This window comes from Oryctolagus cuniculus, chromosome 6, assembly GCF_964237555.1.
Source record: "Oryctolagus cuniculus chromosome 6, mOryCun1.1, whole genome shotgun sequence".
Lineage (NCBI taxonomy): Eukaryota > Metazoa > Chordata > Mammalia > Lagomorpha > Leporidae > Oryctolagus > Oryctolagus cuniculus.
This window is the reverse complement of record NC_091437.1, coordinates 161,127,532-161,153,242: the sequence shown is the minus strand read 5'-3', so window position 1 is coordinate 161,153,242 and position 25,711 is coordinate 161,127,532. Positions and strand designations below refer to the sequence as shown.

Here is a 25,711-nt window from a genome sequence, read left to right as displayed (position 1 = left end):
GGGAGTAGTATGTAAAATATTTGCACATCAATTACTTAATTTTTACAATTTTGTAGGCCTTAAATTCCACAGACCCCAGACTTTTTCCCAAATCTTATTACCTATTTTATTGAGTATAAATTTAATTGAAAAACTAGGTTAAACAAAAAACTAGATTTATCATCTACCCCTTCTTTTCACCTGAACTCTGCCAGAAACTACTTACTCTTTTTAAAGAGCTCTTAAAATATATTTAGACTGTCAAATACTCATTGTTGGGGCAGACACTGTGGTATAGTAGGTTAAGCCTCCACCTGTGGCAAAGGCATCCCAGCTGCCCCACTTCTGATCCAGCTCTCTGATGATAGCCTGGGAAAGCAGTTGAAGATGGCCCAAGTACTTGGGCTGAAGCACTCACATAGCAGACCCAGAAGAAGCTCCTGGCTCCCCGCTTCGGATCAGCTCAGCTCTGGCCTCTGTGGCCATTTGGGGAGTGAAGCAACAGATGGAAGACCTCTTTCTCTGTCTCTCCCTCTGTCTGTAACTCTGCCTCTCAAATAAATAAATAAATCTTGAAAAAAAAATACTCATTGTTACATTGTTTATTGTGCAAATACTGGGTCATAGGTTATAGATAATCTTAAGGGTCTTGATGTACTTTTAAATTACTTCCAGAAAGGAACACATCCCTTCATGATGACAAGTATCACGGAAAATAGAAACCACACAATATCTGCATCACTTCAATTTTAAAAGTAACATTAAGCCAAATAAATGAGATCTGAATAAATTCTAAGAAATGCAAGCACTGACATTCTTTTTCATAAATCATCCTTCAAAAAATAACCTTAAACTCTGACCTCAAGTCAATGTTCTAACACATATTAGGACTCTAAGCAGCCTAAATAAATGAACTTTCCAGAACTCTATTTCACAAACTGGGCCTCAAAATGGCATGCATAATTTTATTCGGTTTGTTGTCTGTTGAGATTTTATTGACCACAGATTTCCTCAGACAAGACTAATAGCTTCTTGAGGTGTGGTATCTGGCACAGCACAGTGCTTGATGGCCTGGGTTAAAATGCAAGCCTTCACCTTCTCTGATCCGGGGAAGTTCCATAATCTCTTTATATCAATCTTCTCAACCATAAAAATAATAGTAATAACAGCAACTACTTTTATCAGTCATGAAACATTCAGAACAGTGTTCGATAGCCACTACTTTCTACTATAGAAAATTTATTGAAATATTACTGTTATGTTTGCTATTTCATTTAATCACATTCTTACAAATCAAATATTACTGTTGTCATTTCACAGATAAAGAAAACACACAAAAGAAGTTAAGCAACGTGGTCCAAGTCACGAAGCTCAAGTAGTAATGGAGTTAGGATTCAAATCCAGCTTTGATTATTTTTTTTTAAATTTATTTGACAGGTAGAGTTATAGACAGAGAAAGAGAGAGAGACAGAGAGAAAGGTCTTCCTTCTGTTAATTCACTCCTCAAATGGCTGCTATGGCCAGTGCTGCGCTGATCTGTAGTTGGGAGCCAAGTGCTTTTTCCTGGTCCCATGTGGGTACAGGGGCCCAAGCACTTGGGCTATCCTCTACTGCCCTCCCAGGCCACAGCAGAGAGCTGGATTGAAAGAGGAGCAACCGGGACTAGAACCCGGAGCCCAAATGGGATGCCGGCGCAGCAGGTGGAAGATTAACCAAGTGAGACAAGGTGCTGGCCCCTGAATATGTTTTATTATAGCCACTGCCTTTGCATTACATCACGCCACCTAATCTTAAGAGTCATATGTTATACACTTTAGATTATTCCCAATCACTAAGAGGCTATATATGCAAGATTTCCCAGAAAAATTCCTTTAAAAATTAAAAAAGAATACATTTGAAAAATGTATGCAACAAGGGGAATAAAAGATGCAGAGATTTACTGAATAGATTTTGATCTTACCAACCTTAAAACTCTACACTAAAGACTTAAAATTGGGGGTCAGATAATCAACACATCCAATTTTTACAAACCCTGTCACATAATCTACATTTTAGTAATGAACCTCTCTCCCTGGTATGCTCACTCTCTGCAGCATCTGTCACTGCTATGAATGGTTGATCATAAGCACTGCTGTAGTCTTCTCAATGCTATTAAGCAGATGGAAGTGCTAAATCCAAATGATGTAGTACATGTCCCTGGTGGACTGTGTTTTCATATACTACCATTATTCTACAGTTCCTCTGTGATAAATCTCATGTATTCTCAAGCACAGTAAAGAGTGAGTTGACAGTGTCAATTGATTTATTACCACAAATATGCCTTTGCCCACTACCATGCTTCCATATGCTTGTGGAGATGATACATGAAGATTTCAACTTCAACTTGAGTACAGAATTTCTAGTACTTTGTATATTTATCAGAAAAAATTAACCAGTTGTTTTCAAATTAAGGAAAAGCATCTGAGCTTTCTCTTGAAGAGAGGTGGATATGAGGCTTGACTTACTTACTGGCTATGTGACATTGGTCAAGTTCAAAAGTATCAGTTTCTTTATTTGTAAAATTAAGGACTGAGAATTTTAGAGGTTCATCAGAATTGAAATGATAGACCTGAGAACACCTAACAGAGTAATAGACACCACTCCTTCAAAATTTATTTATTTATTTATTTTTTTTTTTTTTGACAGGCAGAGTGGACAGTGAGAGAGAGAGACAGAGAGAGAAAGGTCTTCCTTTGCCGTTGGTTCACCCTCCAATGGCCGCCGCTGCAGCCGGCGCACCGCGCTGATCCGATGGCAGGAGCCAGGATCCAGGTGCTTTTCCTGGTCTCCCATGGGGTGCAGGGCCCAAGCACCTGGGCCATCCTCCACTGCACTCCCTGGCCATAGCAGAGAGCTGGCCTGGAAGAGGGGCTACCGGGACAGAATCCGGTGCCCCGACCGGGACTAGAACCCGGTGTGCCGGCGCCGCAAGGTGGAGGATTAGCCTATTGAGCCACGGCGCCGGCTCTCAAAATTTATTAACATAACAAATCTAAATAATTTATTTTTTCTTAGCTTAATTTTAGGAATTAAGAATTCTTGATGAAACCACAAATACTTCTTAGATTATTCAATACAACCGAAGTTTAGTAGAACATGAAAACCGTGAAAAGTCCAAGTACGAGTCTCAGACGGATCTGATCAAACTTCCCAGACAAGCAACACTACACGACACTACCTGATCAGATTCCCCATTTCCCAGCATCGCCCAGGTGGCAGGGGGTGTCTGATCAGCTGCGCCTGTTTCAGCAAGACTTTTTTATGTCTGTTAGCCAGAATCACCTTTACTCTGCTAACTGTCCTTATCTACTGACTCCTACCCTTTCCCCGGGCTATAAATTCCCACTTGCCCATGCTACATTTGAAACTGAGCCCAATCTCTCCCTCACTATAAAAGCCCCATTGCATTGGGTTCTACATCTATAGCAATGGTCCTGATTAATGTCTGTATTGCCATGTTTTCAACAAGTATCATTGAATATTTTTTTGTTTTTTTCTTTATCAGGGTTGTAATTTTTCACCACTGTCCTCCCTTTTATTTATTTATACTTGTCTTACTACAGGGTCTTTGAGAATTTGGTCATTTACAAATCTACAGTATAATTTGTGTTGCGATGTTTTTTTTTTTTTTTTGTCAATGTCTACATGGTACCATGTTATAAGTATTTGTTGACAGTTTATAATGTTCAGCTTGTGCTGCAAGATTCCTTTAGTAGTTATGCAATAGTCACACACACACACACACACACACACACACAAAAGGTCCTTTTCCTTTGAAAAGCCTGACAAAAGTTTTACAAAGCATGGCTAACTTCTTCTTTTTTTGTTTTTTGACAGGCAGAGCGGACAGTGAGAGAGAGAGAGACAGAGAGAAAGGTCTTCCTTTGCCATTGGTTCACCCTCCAATGGCCGCCAAGGCCAGTGTGCTGCGGCCAGCGCACCGCGCTGATCCGATGGCAGGAGCCAGGTACTTATCCTGGTCTCCCATGGGGTGCAGGGCCCAAGCACTTGGGCCATCCTCCACTGCACTCCCTGGCCACAGCAGAGAGCTGGCCTGGAAGAGGTGTAACCGGGACAGAATCCGGTGCCCCGATCGGGACTAGAACCTGGTGTGCCGGCACCGCAAGGTGGAGGATTAGCCTAGTGAGCCGCGGCGCCTGCCATGGCTAACTTCTTAATCCAGACTAAATCATTACATCCTGCTTTTAAAAGTCTGAAACAATTGATCCTAATCCAACAGACCATTAATTTCTAAAAGATAAGTTCACTGATGCTAAAACTGCTACACTGTGAATTAAATAACAAGTCATCATCTCCAAAGTGATAATTTTAAATTATTTTCAGATTTCCATGGATCAGCTGCCAAGAAGACATTATTGGACACATAATGCTAAGCAGCCAACAGAAATAACAATAAACCAGAGAGCAGGCACATGGCAATACTCATTTCAGAGTCACTGCTTATCATGGATTTGACATTTGAAAACACACCAACAGAATACACAGTTTCTAACAACTTTCATTGCTTTGCCTATTTAGATCAAGGGGCTTAGTGCTGTTGTGTCACAAGTCAGTCATTTCATAATTAAGTTGGGCATTTCATAATTAAGACAAAAGTTAAGACTTAAGGACTTTTCAGCTGCGTATTCTTAGAAAAGCTACTAAACATCCCACTTCTCAGTTCCCTTACATATATAAAACCCTACCATCAGGGTCACTACGAAAACTGCAGATAAGATATATACAAAGAACACAGCTGGATGAGAGACCGCACAGATTCTACAAAGTTGACAACTGTTATTTTAAATTCATTTTTCAGCAATTTAAAATATTTTTATAAAGATCACAGAGATTTGGGAGGATGCAATTAAGTAAATACTTGGAAGTATGTCTAAACCACACAGTACCATGGGGAAACAGTATATCTATATTAAGCCCAGAGTAGCTACGTGTGTCTACAATACAGGTAACCATATACACCCATGTCTTTGAGACCATTTTTATTCTACTTACTTTATGATTGCTGGAGGACCCAAGTATTTCTCTGGAAAACTTGCATTTACCCAGAAGCACAAACTAAAATATTGTGACTATTTTCAATGAGACATCAAATCTCAACAACTCCTGCTTAATTTAAATGAAAAAGATATACTTCTTTTGGGTTTCCAGGAGCCAAGAATGATCTCGATAACTGTCAGGGTTCAAGTCATGTCTGGCCAAAGGCAGGGCAGAGAAGTGAGGCCATTTATCACCTGTTCTTTTTTATGCACAGTAGCTGTACAGAAGGTGTGTAGCCATAGGAATCAATGAGTATTTTTGAGCCAATATGTACTAGAATAATTCTAATATTATAAAGAATACTTTTTATTTCTCTTCACAGTAATTATGTTGACATCTTACTACCTATTAAAGGTGTAAAGTTAGATAAGCAATGCTTTGTCATAATATTAGAGTTATCAAGGTCATTATGACAATCAATGGAGACATATAGTTGAAATATACTGAATTTTCTGTCATTCTGTAGGGATTCTCTTTTATACTACAATTTTAATACAAAGTATTTTAAAATTGGGGGAAAATGTCTAATTTGTAAAATATCTGAGAGAAACTTTTTCTTGACAAAGGAGTATTATAAAATGATTAAGACTTAGGAAGTTTCTTAAAAGTCACTGCTGAAAGGAATCCTTTCACACAGGTGATGCCCAAAGGGCAGCCAAAACACTGCTGTTTTGTCCCTTTCTGGCTTTCAGGTGGGCTAGAGGTTCCCCTTACTGACTCCCGGTTTACTTTAACAGTCACATGGACCATCCACAGAGGGAGAAGTCCCTTGCAAGGCATCCCCTCTCTCTCTTGATACTTACTGCAAAATATTTATTCACACAGTCCTTCCAGAGTTACTAATACCTGCTTTTTGTAGTCATCCTTGTACGAAATGAGAAACAGCAGTAATTCAGAGGTGTAATTCAGAGAGAGGGTAGAAACTAGAATCTATTCAGTGTGCACTGACTACTTTATAAAAGTTATCTTATTCAGTCCTCCAGCAGACAGCACAGTGTGGAGGTACTGAGATACTGCCCTCCCACACAGCTTACAGGAACCTCATGCTCTCTTGTCTCATTCAACCTTCCCGTTGATCCTCCAAAGTAAAACCAATTATTACACAAACTGAGGCTTACAGAGATTAAATAACTTGCTCAAAATTCCATAGCCAATAAGTGGTAAGGCTGGAATTTGACCACAGATCTTTCAAGTAAAGACTGCAGCATGGTTTTCCAAGTATTTTGATAATATATCTGTATCAGAAAGAATGTTTTCAACTTATAATTGTAATGTACATTTATGCAATACATGTACTATAACATCATATCAAAATATTAACATAAAAATATAAAAAATGAATGTGAGTTGAACCTAATTCTCTCTTCATCTAGTGGATTTTCTTGTTTATTCCTGCATGAATGTGTCCGTAACCTGGAGACTATTATATTCCTCTGTTTGCCATGGACAGACATGGCCAGAAGCGTTTAACACAGAGCTGTCTTACAAAAAAGGAAAATGAGAGCCACATTTATAATTCAAAGCTTTCCAATAGCCACATTTATAAAGAAGTAAAAATAAACAAGAGAAATTAAAGAACATTTTCAGAATTGCTTTGACGCCTAAAAATAAAAGAGAGAGCAAATAAAGAGTTCATCGGTGATACCAAACTGTGCCTATAGCAGAGACGATTCCTGAGGTACGAAATTAATTTCGCAGAACCCAAAGCATCAAAAGGAAGTCATTTTGGACTGCAGATATCAGATGTTACATGGGATTTTCCACTGGTGAACACTGTGACTATTGTATGCTCCTGAAGAGCAGAAGCAATTAATGTTATTTGCTGATATAAAACTGGAAAAACAGTTTTTTTTTTTAAGATTTATTTATTTATTTGAAAGAGTTACACAGAGAGAAGGAGAGACAGAGAGAGAGAGAGACAGAGAAAGGTCTTTCATTTGTTGATTCATTCCCCAATTGGCCGCAACAGCCAGAGCTGCGCCGATCTGAAGCCAGGAGACAGGGGCTTCTTCCAGGTCTCCCACGCGAGTGCAGGGGCCCAAGGACTTGGGACATCTTATACTGCTTTTTCCAGGCCATAGCCGAGAGCTGGATAGAAGTGGAGCAGCCAGGACTTGAACTGGTGCCCACATGGGATGCCGGCACTGCAGGCGGTGGCATTACCCGCTGCGCCACAGCACCAGTCCCCAAAGTTCTTAATTTCACTAGTCTTTGCCTACAACTTTGCTATGTAGCATAAATGAAATTCTATGTTTGGTTAAGATAGCCCGAGTTTGCTAAGTTTTAGTGCAGGTTGAAGCATAATTCCTAAGAAATCTGAAAGCATCTTGCATCTTAAAGTTTTAGATGTTTGGATAATAGACTTGGGAGACACAAACAGGAATCTGCTCAGTAACTGAAATGAAGACCACAGTAAAAGACTCGAAAGGCAGTGGAGGAGCGTTCAAAAGAGAACATGTGAAGGCCAAGGTGGATTTGTGAGGTTGGTCTGCCTGGTTAGTTTGGAGGAGCAATTTAATCTCTCTGAATCTGGATGCAAGAAAATGTTTTCAGACTCAAATAATATTGAAGGTGACACTGATGTGGTGGGACAATTCAGGTCAACTCTACAAAGCAGTGCCAAGCACTGAGTAAGCAGTAACTGAAGGTAGCAACGATGATATTCTTGTTAATACCTACTATTTGGTACTGGGGATGATTTGAAAAAGTGCTGTTCTAACTGGTTAATATTAGGTTCCTAATTCAGGGACATAAAGTGTTGTGCTTAAAACAGTGTTATAATAATTGCATGTCATTGTGCACCTCTCTCAGATTCAAATGTTGCAGCCTTATGACCTCAGTTCATGACAATGTTTGCAAATAGGACTTAAAAGATGTGATTTAAGTTGAAATTAAGCCCTTAGGATAGGTTCTAGTCCAATCTGACTGGTGTCCTTTTAAGAAGACAGTGAAGACAATGTGAAGGCAGTCACATGCAAGCCAGAGAGGGGATTCTCAAATGGGACACAACCTGCTGACATCCTGATCTTGATCCTCCAGCCTCCAGAACAATGAGAAAACAAATTGTTGTTGTTTAAGCCACCAGACTGCAGTATTTTGTTATAGTGGCCCTAAGAAACTAACGAGGTGCCTAAAACTACTTCTTCCTCCTACTCCTTAATATGACTATAGATGCTTCACTTCAATTTAAGTACAGCTGATTATTTGAGGCTTGAGAGAGCTATAGTGGACAAGATAGATGTTCATGGCCAGACAGGCTGAGGTTCGAAGTTTGGCTCCTGCGTTTGAGGGCTATATAATCTCATGCAGGTTATCTAATTTTTGTGAACCACCGTTTTGTTTTCCTTTAAAAGGAATGGATATTTAATATGTTATAAGGACTAAATGAGCAGAGTACCCAAAAACAGTGGCTTCTGTATTTACCAATGTCTGCAATTCTCTGTATTCCTTCAGATAAGACATGTTGTAGCACTGAACAGATCACTTTAAAGATCTAGACTGGCTGTAACACAAGATTTTCTTTTAATTGAGTCTTTCCTGACATTCAAAGGACTTGTAACTTACAATGTACCTCTTAACAGGTCTTAGAAACCCCTAGATGTACCATCTGCCAATCCAGCCTCTATAATGTAATTTAATTAATTTTTCTAAATTTAAGTCTAAACACTTCATTCCCTCCTATGCGGCTATTTAATGGCTCCCTACTGTTGCCTACAGTATCAAGTCTTGGCAATTTGACAACGTGCAGCCACTCCTCTCACCTCATCTCTGCCCCACTCCTCATCTGCATCGTATACTAGAGTCCTTCAAAACTACTGGAGTTCTTACATAAAAGTTATTGCTTCATGCCCGTGTGACTTGTCAGTCTCGTTTTGTCAATGTCCTTCCATGCTTGTCACTTGGTGACAACTTTTTATCCTTTACTTACATAGGGAAATGATCCAATATTACCAACCAGAATTTCGCCTTGTCTTCTTATGGGAACACTGAGTTTCTCTTTAATGATTATCATTTTACATTGCATTTGTTTTCTTCCAGCTAGTGAGTTTTTCAGTAGGGTCACTGTTGTAGACTGGACAGGATTTTTCTCACCCCAAACTCTGTTAGGAGTTAAAGTCTTATGCTAACAGTTGATGGATAAAGGGTGGAAACTTGATCTAACTATGGTATCTAAGAGGTGGGCCTGGTGGGAGGTGTTTCAGTGACTGAGGACTTTCCCTTGGAAGGCAGTTCTCTTGAGAGGGTTGATTACATAATTTGAGCAGGCTTACTGGGTCGCTCTGTTTCCTAGCTTGTCATGTGAACACTACCCTGCATCTCCTCAGCCACTGCTGGCCTCCACCCAAGGCCAGATCAATGGGGCTATGTGAACTTTGATTGAGAGCCTCCAACTGTGAGTCAAATAAGTCTCCTAAATTGTTCCTTTCAGGTATTTTAGATAAAGTAATGAAAAGCTGACTCATATAGTCACTATCTCAATAATCTTTGTATTTTAAATGTCAAGTACAGTGGCTACCACAAAAGGAATATTCAGTACATGGTTGCTGAAAAAATGAGTAAAGGAATAAATGCATGTAACTAATCATGTTCATGCAAGGGCACTTCAAAGAACTGATAAGAAAACAATTAAAAGGTAAGTTCATTTTGGTGCAAAATAATTATGAAATACACGCCTATTTTTCCTTAATATGCACTTTTCATGAATTTTTTGAAGAACCCTTACATGTATGGATTTCAAAATTTTTGCACCATTAATACAGTTATCTTTTTTTTTTTTTTTTTTTTTTTTTTGACAGGCAGAGTAGACAGTGAGAGAGACAGACAGAGAAAGGTCTTCTTTCCATTGGTTCACCCCTCAATGGCCACTGTGGCTGGTGCACTGTGCTGATCCGAAGCCAGGAGCCAGGTGCTTCCTCCTGGTCTCCCATGCAGGTGCAGGGCCCAAAGACCTGAGCCATCTTCCACTGTACTCCTGGGCCACAGCAGAGAGCTGGCCTGAAAGAGGGGCAACTGGGACAGAATCCGACACCCCAACTGGGACTAGAACCCGGGGTGCCAGTGCCACAGGTGGGGGATTAGCCTATTGAGCCGCTGCACCGGCCTACATTTATCTTTTAATTCAATTTTCCCTGAATTTTTTTGGACATATCCTTGGAGGTTATCATAGTTTAAAGTGTAAAGATGATGAGCTTTTTGTACATTTGGATTCAAACACAGGCTCAGTTACCTGGGTGAGCCTCAGTTCACCATGTATGTTAACTCTTGCTATTTTCATTTGGACTAAATGAGATATGTTAAGAAATGGATTAAATTTCACAACTGATTTACGGAAGGCACAATATAAATACGGGTTCTCTTATGTTCTCTATGAATTCACAGATCTAAGAATTTAACAGGACAAATAGTTAAAATGTTGTTTTTAAGGAGTGAGTAGTTGGCCTAGGAGTCAGGATACCTGTATCCCATATTTAAGTGCCTGGATTCAATTCCTAGCTCCAGTCCTGATTCCAGCTTCCTGCTAATGTGCTTTCTGGGAGGCAGTGGTGGCTGTTCAAGTATCTGGGTTCTGGCTACTTATATGGGGGATCTGGATGGAGTTGCTGACCCTTAGGCTCAGCCTACGTTCAGCACCAGTTGTGAGCATTTGGTAGGTCAACCAGTGATGGGAACTCTCCTCTCTCTGCCTATCTGTGTCTCAAATAAATGTTTTAAAAAATTAGTACTTCACATCAGGTTATCAAAAACCCAGAGATCACAGGAACTATCATGTATTACAGATGCACATCTTTAAAAATATACAAGATCTTGGTTTCCACATTTACTAACCAGAGATAATGATACTTACTGCATAGGACTGGATAGGTGCTTGTGAAGACCAGCTGAAATCAAATACAGTCTGGCAACATTTCAATGAAATTTTGGTCAACAACAGACTACAAAGATGATGGTGGTCCCATAAGATTCTATCAGTTGATGACACTGTAGCAGTCCTAATTGTAGTAATTATATAATCAAATGACATAGCCCTCATATGCTATTTATGTGATAAATTCACCTAAAGATGTATTTCTCAGAATGTATCCCTATCAATAAGCAACATGTGACTATAAAGTAAGTGCTCAATAAATATTAGGTTCCTTCTCTCGTCCACAAAATGAATCAAACTGTAAATATCACTGTAGATTATCATACTGTTCAAGCAATAAAAAATTGGCATTTCCCCAAAGTTCAATAGACTGAATATTATAGCGAATATTGCGACAAAATTGACATACAAATGCAGTGGGATTCCAGAAAACATACCAAGGTTAAGAATACCCACTTGGCAACCATGCAACCTGAGTTACCACCTATTGGCTGGTAGTCACAGGAAAGTCCCAGAATCTGTCATTCAGGCTGCTTTTCTATAGTAAGAACATTTGCATTATAGGACGGTGGTTAGGAGTGCTGTGCTCACATGATCCTGAATACAGACTTACGAAACTCAAGGAAGCAGTAATACAGTACACACTCAGCAAATGATGTATGGGTGGGAGACTTGCTTTGCCAGGGTTTTTTTAGATCAAAATTTGAAATATTTTGCATTATGATTTCAAACAAAATTTAGGAAAATGACTTTTTTTTTTAAATAAAGAATACAAACCTTTGAGTTAGGAAATCTACCTTAGAATTTCATTTTTCCATTTAGTCTCTGTCTTTTATACTCCTTTTCTTCATCTCTACAATGGCATAGCACTACACACTTCATAAAGTGACTGTGAAATTTCAATGAAATAGTAGGGATATAGTCTTATCTGGCATTCACTGATATGCCAGTCATTGGCTCAATGAATAATTAGGAGTGTGCTACTCCCATTATAATAAAACATACAAACATGATGAACAAGGCAGCTATGCAAAAAGAGCAGTTGAGAGTCAAAATTTGAATGCTACTTAATTTGTTACAAGTTAGGTAAGAAAATAAATTGATCGGAGTAAAAATGAAAAAGTCAGTAGCACAATTAACAAATGTGAGACTGAGTCCAAGCTTAATTGGCACAGAGTTCAAAAGTGATTTTATGCTTTATCAATCTATATTTATTTGTGCTTCATAATCACTGTAAAGCCAGTATTTTATGTTTGTCTATCTTTGTACTGTGCTTAGAATTTTAAACATGGGGCCAGCGCCGCGGCTCACTAGGCTAACCCTCTGCCTTGCGGCGCCGGCACACCAGGTTCTAGTCCTAGTCGGGGCGCCGGATTCTGTCCCAGTTGCCCCTCTTCTAGGCCAGCTCTCTACTGTGGCCAGGGAGTGCAGTGGAGGATGGCCCAAGTGCTTGGGCCCTGCACCCCATGGGAGACCAGGATAAGTTCCTGGCTCCTGCCATCGGATCAGCGTGGTGTGCCATTGGAGGGTGAACCAACAGCAAATGAAGACCTTTCTCTCTGTCTCTCTCTCTCACTGTCCACTCTGTCAAAAAAAAAAAAAAAAAAAGAGGAATTTTAAACATGGAATAAAAGATGTCTAAGCATTTAGGAAAAGATTATGAACAGAATAAACACTGATTTAATTTAACACCAACTATCAGAGTATTTTACCAGAAGAGGTAACTATAAGACTACATTATGGCTCTCATATTATTTATTTCTGGGTAAATATTTCTTCAGAAAATGAATCAGAACTAACTCATTATTCACACGTAGGATTCTGAAGTTGTAAAATAGGAGCACTGCAGACAAGAAACTGAAATATTTTATGAATAAGGTTAAAAAAAAACTTGGCATTTTCTTCTCCTGGCAAGATTTACTCATTTCTGATGTGATTTTTGGCCTCAGAACTGAAAAGTGAGACTTTGAGGCCAGAGTTCCATCTAAGAATATAACGAACACTTAAGTTAAATGTTTAGGGAAAAAAATTCTATTTTGATTACCCAAGCCTTAGTGCTTTAATAGTACAGTAAATTTTGGTGGGGTAATACATGCTAGTTGTTGGAGAGACAGCACTTTTTCAATTGAAGTAAACAAAAAACAGAATAGTGCAAGCAAAATGAGTCTCTTTAGCTAATTATCACACTTTCTCCAGGGTACACAACTAGGAAAGGGCACAGTGTCTGCTGTGGGGTCTGGTAATGAAGAATGACTCTTACCTTTGTGCTGGGGTGCTGTAGCTGTTATCATAGGAATCATAACTCTGTTCATCATAAGCAGTGCCATATCCATCATCATAGTCCTAAAATACAATGGGAGGAGTACAAAAACATCAGAGAAGTTTCTGGAAAGAAAGAAGCATTCTGCTTTCAGTCAATTTTCATTAATTCAGCTAGCCTTTAACTCTATGTCTAATTAACAATGTAAAGAAAAACACAGGTGTGACTTCATTGAAAATGAAATAAGAGAACTTGCAAGCAGTGAGCCAGAATCATCATTTTCAGAATCCTGGAAATTAACCAAAGGATTCAGAGATATAGGAAACACTGATTTTTGAAAAAGTGGTCAAAACCTGGTAAGAGCAGCAAATTTTGTGCTGTTTTAAGTGGTTCTATTTCTACCCTCTCTCCCTCAGCTTTGGGGGAGCACTGAAGATCACCAATGGGAGAGACAGAACAGGGCTGGGGCTCTTTCAAAACTCATTCACAGAGAACTGTTTTTATCGGCCTTTTATGCAGTGCAGAAAGCCTTTTGCCTCAGTTTATCAGAAGAAAATAATTTTAGGCAATTGTTTAGGACTTCAGCTGCTTCAAGTGGTAGAGAAAAACTGGGAAAACAATATGCTAATCAAAGAGATTCAATGTTAAAGTAAGGATTGAAATGTCCACACAGGCTTTGAAAAACCCTGAAATATTCCCGAGAATCTGGAAGGCCACATCCACGCATAGTGTTATGTCCACATTCCACAAAGACCTGAAATGGCCTGAGCGTTCTTCTGGCTTACCACCAGGTCTGTATAAGCAGGAAATGGAAAGCTAGCTAAGAATTAGTTCTACATTAACTGATGGAATCTCACAAACAAGTCCCAGGGTGCACCCAAGGGGCTCTGTCAAAGAGTAGGAAGTTCACTGAAAATCTCTAATCAGTAGCTTTTGAAAACAATAAGCTAATACAGAGGTCTTAATGGTGAAGCATGATAGATATAGACTTTAAAAACTAGTTTGGAAAAGTCATTGAAGAAAAAATAAAGCAAACAAACCTTGGAAAAATTTAACTTCCAGAGTACACAAATTATATTAAATATCCAGTTTTAAGCAAAAAAAAAATTGAGACAAGTATGCTCTCATACAAGGAAAAAAGTCAATAAAAACTTGAGGAAGCCCCTGAGGAAGATACCAGACTTATTAAACAAAACTATAAGTTGGCTACTTTATATACAGTCAAGGAACTGTAAAAGATATACACTGCTTAAAAACAACTAAGGAAAATATGAGAAAAGGGCATCACCAAACAGTAAATGTTAATACAGAAAACATAAACAACCAGAATAAATTCTTGAGTCTCAAAGTATAATAATTGAAAGGAAAAATTCATTAGAGAGGCTCTTCAGCAGATATGAGTAGGCAGAAGAAATGGTAACTTGAACGCAGACGAATGGAGATTAACCAGTGTGTGGAAAAGAAAGAAAATAAGGGAAAATGAACAGGGCATCAGAGAAGTGAGGACACCAAATGAATGGACATGCACATGGTCAGATACCTACAAGGACAGCAGAGAAAGCAGCAGAAGTGTACTGGGAAAAACAGTGGTGGAAAACTTCCCCAAACTGATAAAAACTTTATACATCCAAGAAGCCAAACGATCTGTAAAATTTTTTAAAATTTAACTTTATTCAGAAGGGAGGGAAAGGGATATAGAGATATTCCATCTATGTGGTCATGCCTTAAATGCCCAACAGCCAGAGCTGAGCTGAACCAGAAGTCCAGGACACAGTCCAGGTCTCCTACATTAGTGGCAGGATCCAAGTACTTGAGTCATCACTTGTTGCCTCCCAGAGTGTGCATTTGCAGAAAGGTGGACCTGCAAGTGGAGTTGGGACTCAGACTCTGGGGGCATTCCAACTGGCATCTGAATCACTGTAGCCAATGCCCACCCCTCAGCAATCTCCAGTACATTACTGTTAAACTGAAAGGTAAACACAGACACTTCCCTGATTCTGGATTGGGCATGGAGTTCTTAAAATACGCCAGCAAAACCAAAATAGCCAAAGACAATAGATAAAATGGGCTTCGTCAAAATTAAACTTTTATCCTTTAAAGCATACTAACAGAAAAGTTGAGACAATTCACTAAATGAGAGAAGATATTTGCAAATCATTTATTTGATAAACTGTCTAGTATCCAACTCTACAATTAAAATAAAAAAAAATAACCCAATAAGAGCAAAAGTTCTACTGGGGACAGACTTTACACTGAGGAAATTTTACAGGTATTAGCAAGCACACTATGGTTATTTAAAAAGTATCATGGGATTTAAAAAAATCTAGAAAAACTACTATTCTGTAAGATCAAATGAGATGTGTGTTATTCAGTAATGTTTATATCCATGAAACTATGAATCCTATTCAACAACTGATTTCTAAGTTTCCAGACTTATTCAATTATATAGTGGCTATGGATTTACTGGGATAGTATTTAACTTAATATTCAAATAAGCCTGAAAATAACATCTAAGACAAGTATATTGGGATATCTATATTATTGGTGGAAATGAATTTAATGATTGCAGAGTATACACCAAATTTCTTGAAGTAGAGAAATGTGGTCTCAGAATAAAAGAAAGGGTCTGGCTTCACGTAGGCTTCTATAGTTTGACATCAATGAATTTAGGCAAGCTTATTCATGTACCAGAACCCGTATCTCTACCTGTAAAGTGCAAACCTTTGCAAGCATCTTAAAGGGATGAGAAAATATATGTACATATGTGAATATATATTCCAGCCCAATTCCTGACACATGAAGAATTTCATAATGTATAGCTTGTTTTAATCATTATCACAGTACAGTAGTGTCCACACAGACCTCTCTCATAGATTTCTAAAATACCACAACTCACAGATGTAGAACATCAGAAGGTACTACATGAAAGGTATCAGTCAAATGACTGGCTTTAAAGTGATCACTTCATTCTCTTTTAAAAAAGCATCTAATACATAGCAGACCTCAATTTATTTTAGAAAGACACACATATCTAAATAGGAATTACACTGTAATGCTTTCAGTTATGTAAAACATACATTAACATAAAAAGATAGTATTAAGGTTTGTATAATTTATACATAATCACCTAGATTTGTCATTATTATTATCAGTTTTTACAAAGGAAGAACCAAATATCTATCAAAGATACATGTTCTGTACTTTGGAAAGAACATATACCAGAATATAAAATACTCATTAAAATGGGAGACAGAAGAAAAATAAAAGTCAGGAATAAGCTTATAAATCAATAAGCAAGTTATCATGTTCTTCATAGTACTACCAGTACATTACAAATTTTGCTATAACTTTCCAGTGGCAACACAAGGATGAGAAGGCTTTTACACAACCAAGGGAAAAAACTGAAATGATTTTGGTTATTTGGAAAGTAGCGAAATGCAAGCATTACTAACAATTCTGACAAATTCATAAATTAAAAAAAGTGGGCATCTCCTAACAAAAAGAAGTTGCTATTAAATTTTTTAAATCTTCACCTGGCACCTACTCTGTTTCTGGCACTCTGCTAGATGGAAAGGCACCTCACAGTCTGGTGTGTGCACTGACCACAGGTGACATGGGAGAGATGAAGAACAACTAAAGAGACAACTATAATTCCAACTATAATTCAGCACATCAAATGCCACGTCAAAGCCAAGCACTGAGGTGGGACTCACTAGTCCAGTAGGCAAACGGAAAGGGGAAGGACATTTTCCAGAAACGTCAACGCCAGATGTTGGTTTCACAGCACAGAAAAGCAAAAGTTGCAGGGGAAAGTCATGATAAATTAAAATTGTGTAGAATGAACAGCAGGTACAAAACAGTAGAGGTATAGAAATACAAGAACCCTTCTCATTTGGGGAAGCAAACAGCCTACTGTGAGTACACCGTAAGGTGCACATGGAAGACAGATAAGAAAACTGAGAAACCTATAGGCAGATCAAGAAAGATCAAGTTGAAATGCCCTGTTTTAGTCCCTAAGGATTCTCGTTGCGTACTATGCCAGATTATAAAATACTTATTTTTAAAATGAAATCTATATATTGACTTTCTTATAAATCATCATATTGTGCAATCAAAATTAAGAATTCTTTGAAAACAACACCTAGAGTCTCCAGATAACTTTTAAGACTTCTGTAGTTTTGTGGGTGGTATTTTCATGCAAACAGGTAAGGGTGGGTTTTATATTTTGTAGACCTTTTTGGTCCTACTTTAATACTTTTGTATGGCAGTATGTAGGTAGTGTGTTAAGTTCCTCAAGAATCTCTCCTTAAAAACTTTGAAGTTAATACTTCTGTGCAACTGTGTTTTGAATAAAGCCATGACAGTGTTAAAAATACAGTAAATACAGTACTCCCGGTCATTCTTCTGTTGTTTCTATCCCATTTTTTCTGTGACTGCTGTAACTTAAAAGTTTTTGAAATGGAATTGCTTCAAATAAACTGAAGATTTGTTATAAAAAAAAAAGAAAGATCAAGTTAAAATGGCTGTGGATTTGAGGAACATGATTCACTATATATCTTATTTTAAAGATTTTATTTATTTATTTATTTGAAAGGCAGACTGAAAGGAGGAGGGAGGGAGGAAGGGGGGAGAGAGATCTACCTGTTCTTTCTTTCTCTTTCTCCCTTGCATTCTTTCATCATTTGCTGGTTCACTTCCCAAATGGCCACAACAGGCAAAGCCTCAATCCAAGAAATCCATCTTGGTCTCCTTCATGGGCTGGCAGGGACCCAAGTACATGGCCTGCCCTCCACTGCCTTTCCAGGCACATTAGTAGGAAGCTGGATGGCCAGAACTCAAACTCCACACGCTATTATGGGATGCTGGCATGGCAAACAGTTGCTTAATCACTTCGTATTTTACATATGCCAGTTTCTCACTTTATATTTTAGAAATCTCAGATACTTGCAGGGTGAGGCTGAGATAGAAAAGGTGTACATGGAGGGAGAGAATTGCAGCTACAACTATATCACTAAAATGTGCATAGAGTTTGGCAAAAAGTGGGGATCATGGTTTCTTTAACAAATTATTAGTAGCATGAATAGAACATGGCATTTTTCCATGCTTAAAGAATAAAGACTACATGACTAAAATTTTTAAAATGAACTAAAATATTAAGCACTTCACTGTTTTAATCCTACAATTATGTCATTAATTCTCTGCTCAATTATGCTCCCAGATATTACAATGCTAGGAACTCATTGAAAATTTCAAATTGTTTATTTCAAGAATTGTTAACTTCAATTTTTAAAAAAAAGATTTATTGGGGCCAGCACTGAGGTGCAGTAGGTTAATCCTTTGCCTGTGTCATCAGCATCCAATATGGGTGCCGGTTCAAGTCCCAGCTGTTCCTCTTTCAATCCGGCTCTCTGCTATGGCCTGGGAAAGCAGTAGAAGATGGCCCAAGTGCTTGGGCCCCTGCATCCGTATGGAAGACCGGAAAGAAGTGACTGGCTCCTGGTTTCAAATCAGCACAGCTCCAGCCATTGTGGCCATTTGGGGAGTGAATCAATGAAAGGAAGACCTTTTTCTCTCTCCCTCTCACTGTCTATAACTCTACAACTAAATAAATGAATAAAAACCTTAAAAAAAAGATTTATTTATTTTATCTGAAATGTTGTAAGGCAGATTTAGAGAGAGAGAGGGAGAGATATTTTCCATCCACTGGTTATGGCCTCAATGGGTCAGGGCTGGGCCAGGCCATAGAAAGGATCTTCATCTAGGTATCCCAGGTGGGTGCACTTCAGTCACCTTCCAATGCTTTTTCAGTAACATTAGCAGGGAACTGGATAAGAAATAGGGCAGCTGGGAATCGAACCTGTACCCATATGGGTTGTCAGCATCACAGGTGATGGCCTAATCCACTACGCTACAATGCTGGCACCAAACTTCATTATTTTTATATTAACATTTTAAAAGGCTAAATTTGTCACTGTCACAACATTTCTTTCATGATTATTTCTCATTTAGATTTGGCCATGGGGTGCATATCTGCATTCTCTTTCATTATAACAAGTTCTATGTGTTCAATAGACAATGCTTGAAAAACACAAGGAAGCATAAAGACAACTGTGACAGGATAAAAGGAGGGAAAACTGAGAGTGACAGCAGATAAGTGTCTAAGTTTCTAGACAGGAGCAGAGGGAATTCTTGCTGATCATCTATTTTTACCACAAGACAGGAGAGGGGTCACTGGTTGAAAGCAAGAGATGAGATGAACCAGTAATGACTCATCAAATGATTAACATGAGGAAGGGTATTAGGTGGCAGAGTTTGGTAAGAGTTCCTGCACTACTTCAGGCTTTCTTTGAAGATGGGGTGATTTGCGGGCTAGCAGTCCTCCCTTTTTTATCAAATGCTTTCATCTTCCAGTTTGGTCCTTTTTCTTATTTACATAACACTACATTATAAAATTATTCTTTACATTTTTTTCTGAGGCTGAAGTAGGATTTTTTTTAAAATAATGCATGATTTGGTACAACTTAGTATGTAACTGAGGGGAATCCTAAGATACAGTATAGGAGGAGATGTTAAAGATTAGGTTCAATCACATATTTAAACTTATAATCTATTTTTTCTACAGATTTATTTGAAAGAGTTACACAGAGAGGCAGGGGAGAGAGGGGGAGGGGGAGAGGAAGGGGGAGGGAGGAGAGGGAGATCCTCCATCCACTGGTTCGCTCCCCAGTTGGCTGCAATGATTCGAACCCAGGAGCCAGGAGCTTCCTCTGGGTGCAGGGGCCCAAGGACTTGGGCTGTCTTCTACTGCTTTCCCACGTCATAGCAAAGAGCTGGATTGGAAGTGGAGCAGCCTGGACATGAACCGATGCCCATATGGGATGCCGGCACTGCAGGCAGCGGCTTTCCCTGGTATGCCACAGCACCGGCCCGATAATCTACTCTTCAAAGAAGCCTGTCAGAACCAGGACAGAGAATTCATTAGACTTCACACTTAGCACTGCTCAGATGCACTGGAAGAGTTTCTTTTATTTTGAAGGCAGAATGGGGGGAGGAGGGTAAGAGACAAAGATCTTCCATCTTGGTTCACTCCCTAAATGGCTGCAATGGCTAGGGCTGGGCCAAGTGGAAGCCAGGAGCCAGGAACTTCATCTGGATCTCCCACATGGCTGTTGGGGCCCAGGCAATTGGGCCATCTACTGCTGTTTTCCCAGAAGCATTAGCAGGAAGCTGGACTGGAAGCAAAGCAGCTGGGACTAGAAACAGTGCCTATACGGGATGCTGGTGCTGCAGGTGGTGGCTTAACCAGTTACACCACAATGACAGCCCCTGGAAAATTTTCTTTACACCTCATATCTTTGTGTATTTTCGCACATTTCCCTTTTTCATAAACAGCATTCCTCCTGATTACATGGCCCCCAGTCTACACATCAGCCTCATTTTCTGCCATGTGTCTTGGTCTTCAACTGCAGTAACTAATTTAAGATCATGTGTGTTTCCTATAAGTCTCTGTGCCTTCTGTCTTGAACCAAATTTTTCAAGATGAAGCTCAAATGAGCACCTTCAATTCTGTTTTAACTTCCCAATCTCCTAAGAACAGTCTATAACAGTCTACCTGTGTTATGACAATAGTAGACCTAATACATACACCTCTATTACTGTTTGGATATGACATGCTTTTCGTCTCACCTCCCACTTTGTACACAGATCATGTCTTATTCATTCTTTTAAAACAGAGTAATAACAATGCCCAAAACATATCAAGAACCTAATATGTGCTCATTACACTGCTAGACAGAATGTCCCTACAACTTTTCTCCTGCTTTGTCATCTCTCCTGTGCCTTGAGTTTTCCACAGCTGATCTATACATCTGCAGAACCAAGTCCTTGCATGACAAGAAGTAAGGAAATGGGGCATTACAAACTTATTTTAAGCAATATATTGATTTTCCTTGGACATTTAATAGAGCTCCAACACATTGTCAACACACACCACAAACACATTTGATCCTCTTCCTTGCACGTTTACAACTGGATCCTGTAGCTGTGAAGCCATAGCAGAAACATATGAGATGCACCCCACACCTCATACAGTGGCAAAAATGCATCTGTGTGCATACAGCTGGAAGATACTTCCATCTGGAGAAAATCAGCGCTTTCTGTTTAAACATCCCACTATCAGAGCAACTAGTTAGTATGTCTAGATTATACTCTCTGAAATCTCCTTCACAACCACCCTTTCCTTGTATTCCCAAGAGAATATAAGGATTATTAGATTCATTGTGCAGGACTATTAGATTCACTTGAATCATGCAGCTTCTCCAAATGGACGAGCACTGACATCTTCATGGGTTTCCCTGGTTCTAGCACCTCCTCATACAAACATTCTTCTGGATTATTTAACAAAATGCAGCTCTGCGCTTGTTGCTTCAATGCTTTAAGTTTCTTCTTCCCATTCTCCTCTCCTGCTTCCTATAAAACACAGACCAAATTCTTGCACCTCCCAGAGTCCTCAGCACCTTACCCAGAAACAATGCATGCACAGCTGTGTTGCACCCTGTGTTGCAGAACCATGGGGGGCACACACAATTGTTACTTCATGCTGTGATTGCTCCGAATGTTCTGTTTCATTTGACATCACTTTTTGTAGGTCCACGTCAACACAAGACCGAATTATCATTTTCCTCCATGACAACTGATACTTACAGCACAGTAAGTATTTATTTGCTTCCTTTCTCTCTCACTAGTCTCCAGGGTCTTTGAGGGTAAGGATCAGGGCTTGTTGTCCTGTATTCTCAATGTCTGGCACATAGTAGATGTGCAGTAATGTTTGTTGAGTGAATAAAGAAAGAAACTAATTAACCATAAAATGGCAGGAAATGCAGAAAGTTTTTTTTTTTTTTAAGATGAATGCAAATGGGAAGCAGACCACACAGCACACTCATAGAATGACAGCCCTAAACAGCACTCTGGCCTCAGAATCAGCCCTTAAGGCATTTGGATATGGCTAAAAAGCCCATGAGAACATTTCAGGCATGGAAAGCCAAGACACTGTAGCAAAAAAATGACCTACATGAAGGATCTCTGTGACTGAGATTCGAGTGGAAAGAAGGGGCCATCAAAGAAGGAGGTACCTTTCTCTGAAGGAAGGAGAGAACTTCCACTTTGATTATGGCCCTTTCTAAATAATGTCAGAGTTTGTGGACTCAAGAGGCATCCATAGCCTTGGCAGCACATGACAAGGGCATCGGGTGACTACTGACGTCATAAATAAGAGTGTCAATTGTTAAATCAACAACAAGAGTCACTGTGCACTTACTCCCTATGTAGGACCTCTGTCCTTAATGAGTTGTATTATGAGAATTAATGGTAAAACTTGTCTTCAAACAACAGTACATTATACTTTGTGTGTCTGTGTGGGTGCAAACTGTGGAAATCTTTGCTTAGTATAGAGCTGATTTTCTGTATATAAAGATAATTAAAAATTGAATCTTAATGAAGAATGGGATGTGAGAGGGAGTAGAAGGTGGGATGGGGATAGGGATGGGAGGGTGGGTATAGGGGGAAGAACCGCTATATTCCTAAAGCTGTACCTACGAAATTTGTATTTATTAAATAAAAGCTTTCTTAAAAAAAGATGTAAAACAAGTAGAATAAACCACAATATGTATTAAAATATTAAAATTTTTACAGCAGCAAATGATTTGCATTATTCTCTATCAAACATTAAATAAGTCTTACATATATGTTATAAATATAACTGTATTCAATTTCTGAAAGTTTGAAGAACATTATTAAAAGTCATGAATATATATTAAAATGCATTCTTTCTCATTAAAAAGACTTGGTTATTCATCAAGCTACATGTCGGAGTTTACAAATGGCACTGAACCGGTGGTGGTGGCCTGGACACTTGGCGGATGTCAGGCAGGCTTCAGAGAAGGGCAAATACAATGTAATACAGGTACAGATTCTTCATGGTCATTCTCTACCTTTAAAACTCAAACTGACATATTGCCAGATGTCAGAGGAATCTTGCTTTGAAAAGAGATGTTCAAGGAGAAAAGAAAATAGCATGACCCACTCAATTCTAATTTTGTCACAGGGAAAATCAAGTCTAACATTTAAACCTGGGAAAAGACATTTTAATAAGGCAGAATTTGCACAAATGAGATCTTAAAAATACTGTTTCAATTCTGAAAATTTTAAAAGGAGATAGTTATGCTATTTAACACTTCAGTTGGGGGTGATAAATGGTCATTTTAAAATGTAAAAAGTTTGGGGCCTGCACTGTGGTACAGCAGGTTAAAGCCCCAGCCTGTAGTGCTGGCATCCCATATGGGTGCTGGTTTGAGTTCTGGCTGCTCCACTTCCAATCCAGCTCTCTGCTACCGCCTGGGAAGATGGCCCAAGTCTTTGGGTCCCTGCACCTACATGGGAGCCCAAGAAAAAGCTCCTGGCTCCTGGCTGTGGATCAGCTCAGCTCTGGCTGTTGCAATCTTCTGGAGAGTGAACCAGCAGAATGGAAGACTTCTCTCTCTCTATCTCTGGCTCTAACCTCTCTCTGTAACTCTGTCTTTCAAGTAAATAAAAATAAATCTTAACAAAACTGTAGTTTTCATATATATAAAATACAGGGTTAAAACTTCAAATTTATTCTTACAACGATTCTTTAGATTTGAAAAAAACATTACTTAAAACTGGTCTTCAGAAAAAAAAAATTTTGGGGGGGGGGGGACAGGCAGAGTGGACAGTGAGAGAGAGAGAGACAGAGGGAAAGGTCTTCCTTTGCCATTGGTTCACCCTCCAATGGCCGCCACGGCTGGCGCGCTGTGGCCGGTGCACCACGCTGATCCGATGGCAAGAGCCAGGTACTTATCCTGGTCTCCCATGGGGTGCAGGGCCCAAGCACTTGGGCCATCCTCCACTGCACTCCCTGGCCACAGCAGAGAGCTGGCCTGGAAGAGGGGCAACCCGGACAGAATCTGGTGCCCGACCGGGACTAGAACCCAGTGTGCCGGCACCGCTAGGCGGAGGATTAGCCTAGTGAGCCGTGGTGCCGGCCCAGAAATTCATTTTTTATATTATGCTTTAAAATTTTTTTATTTTGTTATAGAAGAGAGGGAGAGAGAGTTTTGCTATCTTATGTTTTACTCCCCAGCTGGCAAAGGTCGGGGTGGGGCTAGGCTGAAATCAGAAGCTAGGAGCTTCTTCCACGTGTCCCATGTCGGTAGCAGGGTCCCAAGCAGCTGGGCCATCTTCAATTGCTTTTCCCAGGCCATCAGTAGGGATCTGGATTGGAAGTGGAGCAGCCCAGACACAAACCAGTACTCATATGGGGTGGCAGCGTGGGACTGCAAGTGGTGGCTTCACTGCTATGCGACAATGCAAGCTTCAGAATTTTATCTAGGTTCTGGTTAATACCCTTGTCAATTACTACCAATTATGAGTGTCAATGATGATTATGAGTATATCATATAACCAACCTATTTTATGAATAAGGGGATAATCACAATATTAATTCTAAATAAGAAATCTTTCCCACATAATTTAAACATAAGATCAGTATTTAACAATCAAGTCACATGCTCAGTTGTTTACTTCATGGCTATCAGCAATACATTACGTGCCTTTTTAGACTAACAACTTCTTCCTATCAGTCTCGGAGTCTGATAACCATGCTCAAATTCCAGCTCTGCCATTTTCTACGTAGATGGCTTTGGAGAATTTACCAACCTCTTGGAAAAATTTATAACTTCCAAAATGAGAATCATAATACACTCTTACTGGCTGTTTCCTGGTTGTGGGAAAATTAACCAAAACTGCTTGGCACAGTACTTACCATTATAGTGGTATTTTCCTTTTATTTAAAGGCCTGTTCTTTTTAAACAGACAAAGCTATTAAGTCAGAGGAAAATAAAGCTATTCAGGTATTTTTTTTTTTTAGAATCTGAGGAATTCTTAAAACATCACCTAAATGTAATGTCTGTATTTACATCCTGTAAATAGTATTAACTTCTGTGGTTTCTAGACTAAGAAATTACTTATCAGGATTAGCTTCCATTCTATCCACAGCTGAATAAGGCCTTTAACAATTTATCTGTGCCAATTATTCAAAGAATGCCTCTCATCTCTCAAGAGTTCCTATCTGAGGTGGAATTACATTTGTTCAGATTCATTAATGAAAACTAAAAGGAAAATTAAATAACAGGAAGTTAACCCATAAGTTCTACAATCATGAAGAGGGAAAGCAAACTGTAAATGGAAAATTAGGAAAATGAAACTAATCCAGAAATCCCACAAAGATGAGAAGACATGCGAATAACTAAATTTACTGATTTCACATTAACCTGTCATCATGCTCTACATTTTTTCAATCAAATTTTTTCATTGATTCTGGGAAGCAGACATTTGTTCAGTGCCTAACTCTGTGCCAGGCACTGTTTTGAACAGCCTTGAACACACCAAACAAGTATATTTGTCCATATAAGGCTTGTATTCCAGTGGGGAAG

The 25,711-nt window shown here is 39.1% G+C and overlaps 1 protein-coding gene across 3 annotated transcripts in view; it reads right to left on the bottom strand.

Moving 5' to 3' along the window:
- KHDRBS3 (KH RNA binding domain containing, signal transduction associated 3) overlaps positions 1-25,711 on the bottom strand; it is a 206,013-nt gene that overhangs the window by 37,206 nt on the left and 143,096 nt on the right. For all 3 annotated transcript variants that reach the window (XR_007918874.2, XR_007918873.2, XM_051844066.2), the window contains one exon: positions 13,203-13,285. Coding sequence is in view for 1 of the 3 variants with exons in the window: in XM_051844066.2 (XP_051700026.1) it covers positions 13,203-13,285 (83 nt within the window). In the remaining 2 variants the exon portion in view is untranslated. The remainder of the gene's footprint in view (positions 1-13,202; positions 13,286-25,711) is intronic.